At 35.8% G+C, this 12,069-nt stretch overlaps 1 protein-coding gene across 1 annotated transcript; it reads left to right on the forward strand.

Annotated features, from left to right (window-relative positions):
- The first annotated feature begins 5,156 nt into the window (after positions 1-5,156).
- LOC104226284 (uncharacterized) lies at positions 5,157-10,151 on the forward strand. Its single transcript, XM_009778235.2, has 4 exons — positions 5,157-5,268; positions 5,379-5,432; positions 5,510-5,561; positions 9,521-10,151. Exons 1-4 carry the CDS (start codon positions 5,195-5,197, stop codon positions 9,725-9,727), a joined length of 387 nt encoding a protein of 128 aa, XP_009776537.1. The 5' UTR covers positions 5,157-5,194; the 3' UTR covers positions 9,728-10,151.
- The last annotated feature ends 1,918 nt before the right edge of the window (positions 10,152-12,069 follow it).

The following is a 12,069-nucleotide window of genomic DNA, read 5'->3' on the forward strand; positions in this document are numbered from 1 at the left end:
TAAAAGCTACTTGATTGCGATTGTTTTGTTTGAATCCTTGTTGATGTTTTGTAAGGGTTTCAAGTAGTGTTTTTACATGTGCTAGTGGCAAGCCCTGAGCTAACTAACTAACATAGGGGCATTTGTATGGATGTATATCTGGGTTGTATGTTTTTTCTTAGATAAGATCTCTTAAGTGTTCAGTTCTTTTGGCTGTAACATCAATAGTATTCCTACCTCTATGTGTGTTTGACTTGTTTGACATATGTTTTATTCCTTTAATACTGGAAATGATGTTAAAAATGAAACTAATCGTCTGTCCTTATGTTATTCTGCTAAGGGAAAAGTATATTTCTATGATAGGTTGTATTATGGTAGTTGTTTTATATTGAAAGAGCCTCATTGACACTTAAACCCATAAGGAAAAATGAGTCGTTAGTGGTTAGGAGTATTTGGGAGTAAAGTTTAACTCTAAGTTGGGCTAGTCTCCTTGGCAGACGTATTGCCCTGGGCCTCGGGACCCTTGGGAACTTTGAAGTGTCGGGGATCCAAAAGGGGCATCAATCTTGAGTAAAATTCTCTCCTTAGCCCTTAATTCATTGACACTTATTATTTTTTTAGGTGTTTAGTGTTTAATGACAACGAAAGATTTTCAATATAAATTATTTACCATATATAATCACCACATAAGTATAAGTTCTCATGATATTTGAGCTTTGATAGTTTTATATATTTTCCTTCAATAATTTATTTATGTGTTTGATGCATGATTAAACATATGGAACATATATCTAATGACCTTCTCTTTCTTTTTTTGGACATGTATATTTGTTTGGGCCTGCTGAGTTCCTGAGTAACTCAGGCCCAAGCCCAACCTTGCCATATTTTCAGGGAATCTGAAGTCAGCCGTAGCCACACCTTTTACTGCTGGGCTTGCCTCTTTTAGGCCCAAATACCAGAGTCCAATCCTCTCCTTCTAAACTCCTTTTATTATTTACTGCCTCGTCGCTTTAGTTTACTGCCTTGTCGCACATTGCTGCATCCTTGTTGAAATTTTATCTCACATGTATACAATAATATTGTATTGGATTGAATGCTTTAATTATATCCTATGACATATAAACTTAGGCAAGCCTTAACAACATAGGATTAAAAGAAGAATTATTTAGTAGCTAATCTCCCGCTCGCTAATTATAATTGTTTATATCAATATTATGTTTTTCGTTCACCTTTTTTCTTAAAAGATTTTGAAGCACAAAGCTTAGCAAAGGACGACAACCACACTTTCAAAAGGAAAAATTAGATTAGAAACACAAGCTTTATCTTCAAAAAGGGAATCAAATTATTTCGAAAAAATGAAGTGCTGTCCCCTCAAAGGATTTTCAAAAATAATTTTTTCTTCAAGTCTTCGAATCAAGGTATATTTTAGGCTTACTCCCATCTCATTAGAATAACATACACCTCCATGCTTTAGGAAAGAGCGTTTAAATTTAGTTCTCTTTTTCACATACTTTTTTAAATTCAAACATCCTATACTCCTTTAAAGTTCTTTTCAAGTATATACGTACTAACATTATTTTCCTCTATAAATTCATACCCTTTTAAACTACACCCTCCCTTTGTATGAATTATGTCCTAATATACGATAAGTCATATCTGTAGAACACTAGTTAAGGCATAGTATAAATAATTAATTCTAAATCTAGTCTAAATCCTATGGAGCTACCTCAAGTAGATTTTAAAGAGTGTCTAACACCTTCCCCTTAGAAGAACAAGAACCCTTACCCATAATCTCACCGGTTAGGAGACTAATAGAGAATATGAGTTAATAATTAAATAGGTACCCTAATATACCTTTAAATATTAGGTGGCGACTCTCTTTCATTAATAACAGAGAAACCACAAGTTGAATTTTGTTTTGATTAGTGCAAAATAGGGTGCAACAACAGTTTCCTTTTTGAATCAATAACTTCTCCGAGAAAGTTAACACCATCGCTATCTTTAATGGATCGAGTCAGTCCTCGTGGAGCGACCTAATATTCAGACCTAATTTTTAACATTTCACACTTGCTCATGATACGCTAAACTCAATTATTACATGAATTTTCAAAATCATATCCAGTTAAATCGTGAAACATGTTTTAAATCAGCATGTAGTGTTCACTTAGTCCCTCTCGATTGTTTACTAAATATTAAGAAAAAAATTTACTAACCAAAAATAAAAAAGAAAAAGAAAGACAATAAAAAAAGATAGAATGCTAATACTCTTTTTTAAAATCATACTTTAATAATTCTTTATATTTTGGATCTCACGGCATGGCCACAGGGCTACGAAGTCACTGCCAAGTAAGGCTATAATAGTTTGTTCGGCAAAACTTCTAAAATCATCTTATTTGAGAAGTGTTTTTTTTAAAAGTATTTTTGTAAAAAATAATTTGTGTTTGACTAATTCTTTTGAAAAGTACTCCTTAGTAGCAATTAGTATTTGACTAAGCTTTTAAAAAATGTTTATAAATGTATTTTTCTCAAAAATGCTTGAGAAGCAATACTCTTTTTCTTCTCCAAAACTGCTTGTGTTTCTACTCAAAAAAAAGTACTTTTGACTTTGTAGAAGCTTGGCCAAAACAGGCTAACTTAGGAAGTCAAGGTCAATGGGCTTAACTGAAATAACAGAAACATTTATGGGCCGTATGTTAAAATATTAAGTTAAGAGGGTCATTGAAGACTTTATTCGTAGATATAATCATCTTAAAAGAAGTCATCAAATAGTAACAGCCTTTAGCTGTTAGCGAACCATATAACAGCTATGGAAACTCCAAACACAAATAACGACTACTACTAATCCTCCTATTATTGATTATACAAGTAACAATCTTTCCCAAAAATTTGAGAATATCAATCCCCTATAGCATGTTGTCCGCATGGCGATTAAAGAACCAAAAGATAAACAAATGGCCCTTTCCGGTGAACACGGAAAGGATACCAAATCTACCACCAATCTCATCCCCTCTTTTGATAGCCTAGATCCCACGCCTGTTTTAAACCCACTAAATACTAATCAATCCACTCAAAATGCCAAGAATCCCATCTTCTCTGAGAAGGAGGCACATACTAATCCAAATACTAAGGCAACACTAAGGGTGTAATGTGGGCCGGACCCGGGCCTAAATGGGCCTCGTGGGCCGATCCTAAATGGGATCGGGCTTCGTGGTCCGGGCTTAAACGGTCCCGGGCTTCGTGGGCTTTTGGTAGGAACCGAACTGGGACCGGGATCACGAACTAATGGTCCGGGGCTAAGTGGGCCGGTCCCGGGCCTAAGCGGGCCCAACAGTTCAATTTTTTTTTTTTCAAAAAAAATTGTTATCTAAGGCAATTCCTTGTAAAAACTATATTATATAATTGTGAATTCAAATTTAAACACAAAAATATTGTAAAGAGATATTGTCACGACCCAATTTTCCCTCCGTTGGGTTTCGTGACACCTAGTCTTAGGGACTAGGTAAGTCTAACATTTACTGAATATTAACCATAATAAAGAAAGTCTAGCAGCTTCGACATAGAAATCTTTATAGAATATATTTTTATCCAAAACCGGCGGTACAAGTCATAAGCTCTACAGAGTTTTGCTACAACTTCTAAACACAATTGTATGGAAATAAGTACAACAGTATGAATACAAAATAGGAAGGTGACTCCAAAGCCGACGTACGCAGCAACAGGGTTACCTTGAGTCTCCTCGGCAAGAATTCGCATAGCTACTATCGAACAATACCTTGATCTACAAAAAAAAAATGTGCAGAAGTGTAGTATGAGCACACCACAGCGGTGCCCAGTAAGTATCAAGACTAACCTCGGTGGAGTAGTGATGAGGAACAGTCAAAACACCCACTGGTCTAATAAGCAGAGCAAGTATAAGTATAGAAACAACAGAACATAATATTTATATAAAGACTATGCGATATGGCTAACAACACAATAATTGCAATAAGAAAAGAAAACAACAAGTAACACCGGAACACCATGATGAGAACACAGAAAAGTGAACGAAAGTACAACCCAAATCCGAAATCACAAATATAGCAAAGACAAGTCATACTCAGCAACTACGATAATTTTTCACATTGGTCTCAGCTAGCAAACTTCAATCGATTAGTCAAATCCTTCAAGTAATAAAAATGTTTCGAAATATACGTCGTTCAAATAAATATTTTCCAAAAATAGTTCTTTCGAAGTAATTACCTTTCGAGTATAATCTTCTCAAATAAGTAACCTTCGAATATAAGTCACCCTGTGACAACTCATCTCGTAATCATACAATATCGGTCTCAATACCTGAACCCTAACACTTGGCATCCTGTGCCCTCATCACACCACATAATCATACTGATAACTCACGTACCAAATAGAGACATTCTCACATGGAAGACAATAAACAAGGGTGTACGTCTATAATCGACAATACCAAGAAGCCTCCTATCCGATTAGGGTGCTTAGCCCCGTATATGCTTGTGCAAGTTTCCTAACATATTTCATACCAGCTAGTAAGTATAAGGAATAGAACGGACAACACATATAATGTTTACACATGGATAGGATCAATGAAAACCACATCTCAAAACACAGTGATTTTAATAGGGGATCTCCCAGGATATTGTCCCGTAGTCCCAAACGTAAATGTGTAGAGGATCTCCTGTGATATCGTCCCGTAGTCCAAATCGTAAATATGTAGGAGCATATCCCGGAATACTGATCCGTAGTCCCAAAGTAAATATTCAGTACAAGGAGATTTCCCGGGATATCGTCCCGTAGTCCCAATTATAAATGTGCAGTAGTCCTAAAGTAAACATGCAAGGGGATCTCCCAAAATACCGTTCCGTAGTCCCAAAGTAAATACGCAGCGCAACCAACAGAAACAACAGTTACAGCACAACAGAAAACTCGTGCATCACCACAATACGTATAACAACAACAATGACAGTAACACTTCAGCTTTGAAAAAAAAGTACTTTTGATTTAGTAGAAGCTTGGCCACAACCAGCTAACTTAGGAAGTCAAGGTCAATGGGCTTAACTGAAATAACAGAAACATTTATGGGCCGTATGTTAAAATATTAAGTTAAGGGGGTCATTAAAGACTTTATTCCTAGATATAATCATCTCAAAACAACTCATCAAATAGTAACAGCCTTTAGCTCTTAGCGAACCATATAACGACTATGGAAACTCCAAACACAAACGCCCAAAAACGCCCGTGCAAACGCCTCCTATTTGACCGGCGCTATGGTTGGGTGTAAGTCTATTCTCTTTTTTTTTTTTTTTTTTTTTGGGTTAGTAAGAATTCGGATATTTTATATGCATAAGAATGGAAAATCTTCATTTGGGTTATTGGTTATCGGGCAGGTTTGATGAGTGGAAAGACCCAGCAGAAGAGGCCTTAGCTGGTGGAAGAGGAATGTGAGTTTTATTTTTATTTTTTCTTGAATAAAAGTTTTTTGTATTTTGTGCTGAACATGAAATTGGTCCTTTTCTAGGTTCTGCATTGTGCCACTTGGTAAAGCTTTCCTGAAGATGGCTAGCCAAACGGTATATAAACAAGATTTCTTCTTTTTTACATGTTTCTGTTTTATTCTCAGTAATTTGTAAAAGGAAAAAAAGTATGTGTTCTCAGTAGTCTAAAGGGTCTGTTTGAATTAAATTTTATACCCTGATATAATCAGTGCTCTGATTAACCTCAAGTTTATTATTAGACTCCCTAATTGGTTACTGTTGAAAAAATCATTCTTTTTAATTATATGGAGGAAACTGATCCATTACCTGATAATTGCTTTTTGAAAATATCCAAATCAGTTTCATCTTTCTGCATCCCTTTTCCTTATAATTATTTTGCAGATTCCAAATATTCCTCCAGTCCCATTTAGTTGTCATGTTTACTAAAACTAGTTACCCTTTTCGTCTTCTTGAGCCGAGGGTCTTTCAAAAACAGCCTCTCTGCCCCTTAGGGTATGAGTAAGGTCTGCCTACACATTACCCTGCCCAGACCCCACTAGTGGGATTTCACTGGGTCGTTGTTGTTGTTGTTGTTGTTGTTGTGTTTGCTAAAACTAGTTATTCTAAAATACTTGTCATTTTAGAAAATCAAGAAAGAACTAATTAATTGTTTCCACCTTTACCCTCACTCTAATAAATGTGGTGAGAGACTAATATAGTGAAAGCAAGAATAGCAATAAATTGAGATCTAAGATTAAATAAGGGCGATTTAGTCAAATTATCCTTTTAAGTAATGTTTTCCCAAGGGGCGGTGGATTGATCTTGCTAAATTCAATCTTCTGTTGCACTTCACTTTATATCGCAGTTGAATTTTGACCGAATAACAGAAGTATTTGTATCTTTGTCTAGTTTGTCTGAGTATTCTGGTGATTATTCACGCTAACTAATAATTTTGAGTGCTACAAGATCTGTATAGATGATCTAATCAATTCTAAAGTTTATTCGGTAAGTTTGTACTCACATAGATTTAGGACATAGGAGAACAGATATCGAGGGCTCGACTTCACTTTGAGCATTGCATAAAACAATAAGAGAAGACTGTTGTTATTATGTGTTTAGATTGTAAAATGCCAAAGAACTTGAGTACCTATTATGTAACTCTTAGAGCTTTCATAAAAACGGTTATTGTTCTTGATAGTTCCTACTTTTAACGAGTGAAGAGGTGACGAGCTCAGTTGGGTAGATATAGCACAATTTATTAATTTTAGAGATGTCAAGCTCATCTTTTGTTACAAGTAGAGCTCACTAGCGCATGTTAGATGCTGGGGGATATCATTTGGGCGTGTTTTTTTTTGGGGGGGGGGTTGTATAATTGATAAAAAAAACAATTGGGTGTGTATAACTTTTTATAAATATCCAAAAGAAATAACAAAGCCCCCAAGTGTTGCAGCTTTAAACAGATCTATTCAACTGTTAAGAGCAAATTCCTATATAGAAACACATTACTGACCAACAACCAATAGATGAATCTTTACAATAGGACACTCAAAGAAAAGGCACACATTTGCTGCCCTTTCTTTGCCTTCATAATATGTACTTAGAGGCAAATGAAATTTGCCTCTGGAATTTGTATTTCTTACTCACATTTTTGCCTTCTAGATTCATCAATTAACTCCCTTTTTGCCTTTTCTTCTTGCGGTTTTTCTTATTTTACTCGTGATATTTCCTTTTCTATATTTGAGAAACACCCAATTGGTCGAGATAGAGAAAGGAAATTGGTGCATTTCCATGAAAGATAACTAGATAAGGCAAGGTTATGCCTGTTATTTTCCAGAAGAACCTAGCTTTTTGTAGTAATAGGCTTGCTGCTATGATGCTATCTCATAATTCTTTTTTTTTCTTATTGTTTTCTTTTCTCATTACTTTTTTCTCCAAATTCTTTTGCATTAAACTATAATTGGACTGAATTCTATTTCTAAAGTACTGTAAATGTTATATGAAAATGTGAAAGCATTTGGCTCCCCGTAAAGAAGTGTACGGAGGTCAGGTGTATTAATTACCACATCCTTACCCTTTCATTACAAGGACATTGTTCATATGTTAGCTTATGTAATTATTGGAAAAAGAAATACTTGTATCATCATTTCATTCTAAAGGTTTGCTTCTTGTGTGTGTTAATAGAAAGCGAGTACAATTTCAAATTTCTCGCTTATTGCTCTTCTAGTTGGGAATACTAGAAAGTTTGTTGATCCCTTCATGGCTTCATCCAATTCGGCCATCAATTCTGGATAGGTATGGAGTTAATAAAGGACAAAAGAATTATGGTATGTGAAGGTGAATGGACTCAAAAGTGGGATAGGATATCTTTTTAATAATTTGAAAGTTTAGCCCCTAAGCATGGTCTTGTTTCCTGTTTTACTAATGTGGAGTTGTTAAGATATTTGTATTGGATTCTTTTTTTTGATATTTAAATTGCATACTTATTGTAATGTTTTAAAGTTGACAGCGTTCTGGTGTAGTGCAAAATGAAATGATTTGGAATTATCCAAAAGAAACAAAAAAAAAAAAAGTGAAAACTGATGATGTAATTATGGTGTTTATTCCGTATAGTAGTCTCATGGAAGGTCTAAAACTTTGTAGCGTTTTAATGTAAGTGCACTCTTTACCAGGAATTTTTCCACCACACTGACAGAATTATTACTCTTTATCACAAAATGTAATTGGACTCAAAAGTAGGTATATTGTAAATAATTATTTTTAAAAGTTTAGCCTATGAGAAAATGTAATGTGCAACTTATGATGCTTTAGGTATAAAGATCTCTGTTGCAGGAAAGTAGGTGGACTAGAAATGAATGAGGAACTTGAAAAGTGAGGGATAGGTAAGAACCCTCCGCTTCCAACCATTAGGGGTGGGGTACGAGTCACCAATGGAACAAGGAAATGGCCACGATTGGGCTTCTAGGTTGGGGGGATTTGGGGGTTGGGGGTTTACCTGATATAAAAGAAAGAAATGAATAGTGAACTTCAATTGGGAATTGGGGAAGGAGGTTGGTGCATAGAGAAAGGTTTCAAAGGGATCTCTTTGGAGTGATTAGTCACCTTTATGTCTCTTCCGTGTGTGAGGTCATCTGTTTGCTAGACTGATTTGGAATTAGTCAGACATTCAATGTGATGACCAGTTTTAGATCGGTTCCAGCGGCTAGGGCATGCGATAATTTTGGTTGTGGCCGCTACCAATTATGGAACTACATTCAGAAATATAGGGAAAGTTGAGAGCATGGGAAAATCATTTCCATTTTACCTCTAGCTTTGGACTTGGTGGGCAAATAGACGAGGTTGTTTTCTTTCAATTTCATGAAATAAGCAAAAGATATTGACGAATGATTCAAAGTAGGTCTTGGTCAAATTTAAGTTTGTTAGTAGTGTCCTATATTCTTGGATTTGTCAGTAGTAGTTATGGTATAGTTTTATGGTTTACTAGTAGTGGATAGTTGTTGCTTTATTAGTGGTAGTAGTGGTCAGTTTAGTGGCTTAGTGGTCTGTGTATTTGTATGCCTATATAAAGACATGTTTGTTTCAGTTTATTAATTAATAAAGTTAAGAAAATCCAGCACAAATATAGTACTCCATAGCTTTTCTCCTCAGCTTTTCAATTCTGTTGCTTACTTTTCTCAACAAAAGAATGATAGTGATATCTGGAGCTGCCTGAATAGTTAACCAAATGCCACAATGATGATATTTTGTCTGGCCCTCTCCTATAGCACTTTCTGTTTATGCCCCGTGTGATATCTGCCCAATCTGGATCACGGTCCTACAAGGCACAGATTGCGGAAGATTAATTGTTCCGGTTAACTCTTTTAGCTGCTATTATATTTTTTTCTCCACTGTTGTAAGCTTGTTCTAACAATGGCACCCAAAGTCATGTCATAGTTCTTATTCAGCCTTTGTGAAAGTTAGTAATTTTGATAATGTTCCAAATTTCATTTCAAAACAATTTTGACATTTTTCTGCTGCAAAATATCTTTGCTCATTTTCGTTTTTGTGTCTGTTGTTAGATTGACGTTGCTGCCAACTCTGCTGTTAAAGTTCTTGAAAAGCCAGACTTGCTTTCACCTGCAGTGGTACAAGCTAATATCAAGGACCAACTCTATAGAATGAATTCTTCTATGAAGAAACTGGAGTTGGATCTGGGCAAACTTATAGCAAATGTCAGGCCGGAGTTGCCTTGTCCTTCAAATCTCCCTGAAGATAGTCACAAATAAGTATCACCTATCAACACCTAATGAAGGCGCTGACCTTTCTGGTTCTGATCGTGGAAATTCAATCTCAAATCCGAGAATCTGGAAGTGAATTATGACCCTCTTGCTTCAATCTCAAGATGAGGATTATTATCTTTTTCTGGCTTATATAGCATGTTCTGGTTGTTTACAGGCAGAATGGTGGGCAGGCATTCGGAGGTGCCATTGTTCTCTGCTGCCTCCAAGTTTGCAACTGAAGTTCTTGAGAGGCCAATTTGCTTATCATCCTACTGCTGGATGATAAGTAGGATGATAAGGATTTCTAGTTTCTTGTCCAAGTAGATTGAGAGTTCAATCTCTGTATGAAAAACAATGAACGAATGATTTTTTTTTATATTTTTTTATTTAAAATTCCTCCCAATTTAGGAGGATCCATAGTGTTTCCACACTTTCCCTCCGGCATGCCTCGAATTTTCCAATTTAGGAGGATCGATAAGATTTCTAGTTTCTTGCCAAAGTAGTTACTCAATTTATATATATATTTTAAAGTAAGGGGTCGTTTGGTATGAGGTATAAGAAGGTATAAGGGTGGTATAAAAATTTAATACCATCTTAATACTCTGTTTGTTTAGCAAATCAGGTATAAGTTATCCCGGTGTTAATTTTAACACCGGGATAACTTATACCTTATAGAAGGTGGGGTAATTAGCATCGGTATAACTTATACCTTCTTCTTAGAAACTATGCAATTGTCATTCTTAATATAACATACCAAACAATGAATAAATAACAATTCCAGCATAATTAATCCCAGCATAACTTATCTCAATATAACTTATACCGGCATAACCTATACCGGTATAAATCGTATTTCAACCAAACGACCCCTAAGCAATCATGGGACCCCACTCCATGAAGGGATGTGGACACATCAATAATCACAACTTAACTAGCAATTGTTCTTAACTTCATCTTCAACTACATATCCAAATAACAGTTTCGAGTTTCGATTATTCCCTAGAGGAATAACCTGTTTGAAATCCAATTGTATAATTGCTACGTGAGATTATTCTTGTTGTGGAGAAAAAATATCACGACCTAAAATTCACTAGTCGATGACACTAAATCCAACCCGCTATGTAAGCCAACTAATAACTATCCAATTTCAATAATGCTAATAAGTCAATTAAACAAAATAAATTATCCGGATCTATTACATTCCCCAAAGACTGGTAGTACAAATCATGAGCTTCTAAGAATAGAGTCTACAAAGCTGACATGAAAATAATACATATTCTGTTTGAACAGTACATAAATAGAGTTTTATAATCTAAGGCTACCGTGAACAAGAGGCAGCTACAGCAGGAACGCATGTACGCCTTCAAATCCAGCAACCATCGAACACAGCAACATCGACATCTGGGATCTGCACGCAATGTGCAGGAAGTGCAGTATGAGTACAACCGACCCCATGTACTCAAAAAGTAACAAACCTAACCTCAGATTGGAAGCAGTGACGAGCTAGAACATAGGTCAGGTCCAACACAAATAACCAACAACAGTTCATACAACGTAGAGCATATAAACAAGGAAATCATTTCAGAGATAAAAATGTTCAGGTTTTGCACAGTTTTCCGAAAATAGTTTCGCTTTTCAAGAATATCAGTGAAAACCCAAATCCTTTATCGAAATCATCGAAAAATTGCGAGATAGTTTGAAACTTGTAGTTTTTCTGAAAAATCCTTTCCACAATAAATAAAAAATGTTTCATTTCCTTCCAAATAGCAAGTGTGAAATACCACTCTATGCCTATATATCAATGTCTGTAAAAAGTTACGAATGATATGATACCGTACATCATGAGGGAACTGCGTCTCTATACATGTATGCCATATATGCATGCCAATCTCATGTATCTCATAACTGAATCATGTATTCACACTCTTAGAGTACTCAACCTCACTGTATCACACTTTTCATTCATCATACTCAACTACTTGGTACTGTATATGGACCATACGGCCCAGGAAAATTCATCCCGGAACATATACAACACTGACTATAAGTCACACAGTACCGAGGAAGAAGGGCAATCCAATCCTGTGGAAAAATCCATCTCCAGGTATCAAGTACTTCGGACAAATCCATGTCCAGGGAAATCCATCCCTCAATAATATATAAATGCTCAACCACTCGGTACTGTATATGGCCCATGCAACCCAGAAAAATCCATCCCGGAACATATACAACTCTGACTAGAAGTCACCTAGTACCGAGGAAAAAGGGCAATCCAACCCTGTGGAGAAATCCATCTCCAGATATCAAATACTTCGGACAAATTCATGTCCAGGAAAATCCATCCCTCA

The sequence above is a fragment of the Nicotiana sylvestris genome, chromosome 3, assembly GCF_000393655.2.
Source record: "Nicotiana sylvestris chromosome 3, ASM39365v2, whole genome shotgun sequence".
NCBI classification, from domain to species: domain Eukaryota; kingdom Viridiplantae; phylum Streptophyta; class Magnoliopsida; order Solanales; family Solanaceae; genus Nicotiana; species Nicotiana sylvestris.

Coding starts and splice junctions, on each gene's coding strand:
- LOC104226284 (XM_009778235.2), top strand. CDS start 5,195: ATGGAAACTCCAAACACAAACGCCCAAAAACGCCCGTGCAAACGCCTC. Junction 5,269..5,378: donor GACCGGCGCTATGGTTGGGT/GTAAGTCTATTC, acceptor GTTATCGGGCAG/GTTTGATGAGTGGAAAGACC. Junction 5,433..5,509: donor TTAGCTGGTGGAAGAGGAAT/GTGAGTTTTATT, acceptor GTCCTTTTCTAG/GTTCTGCATTGTGCCACTTG.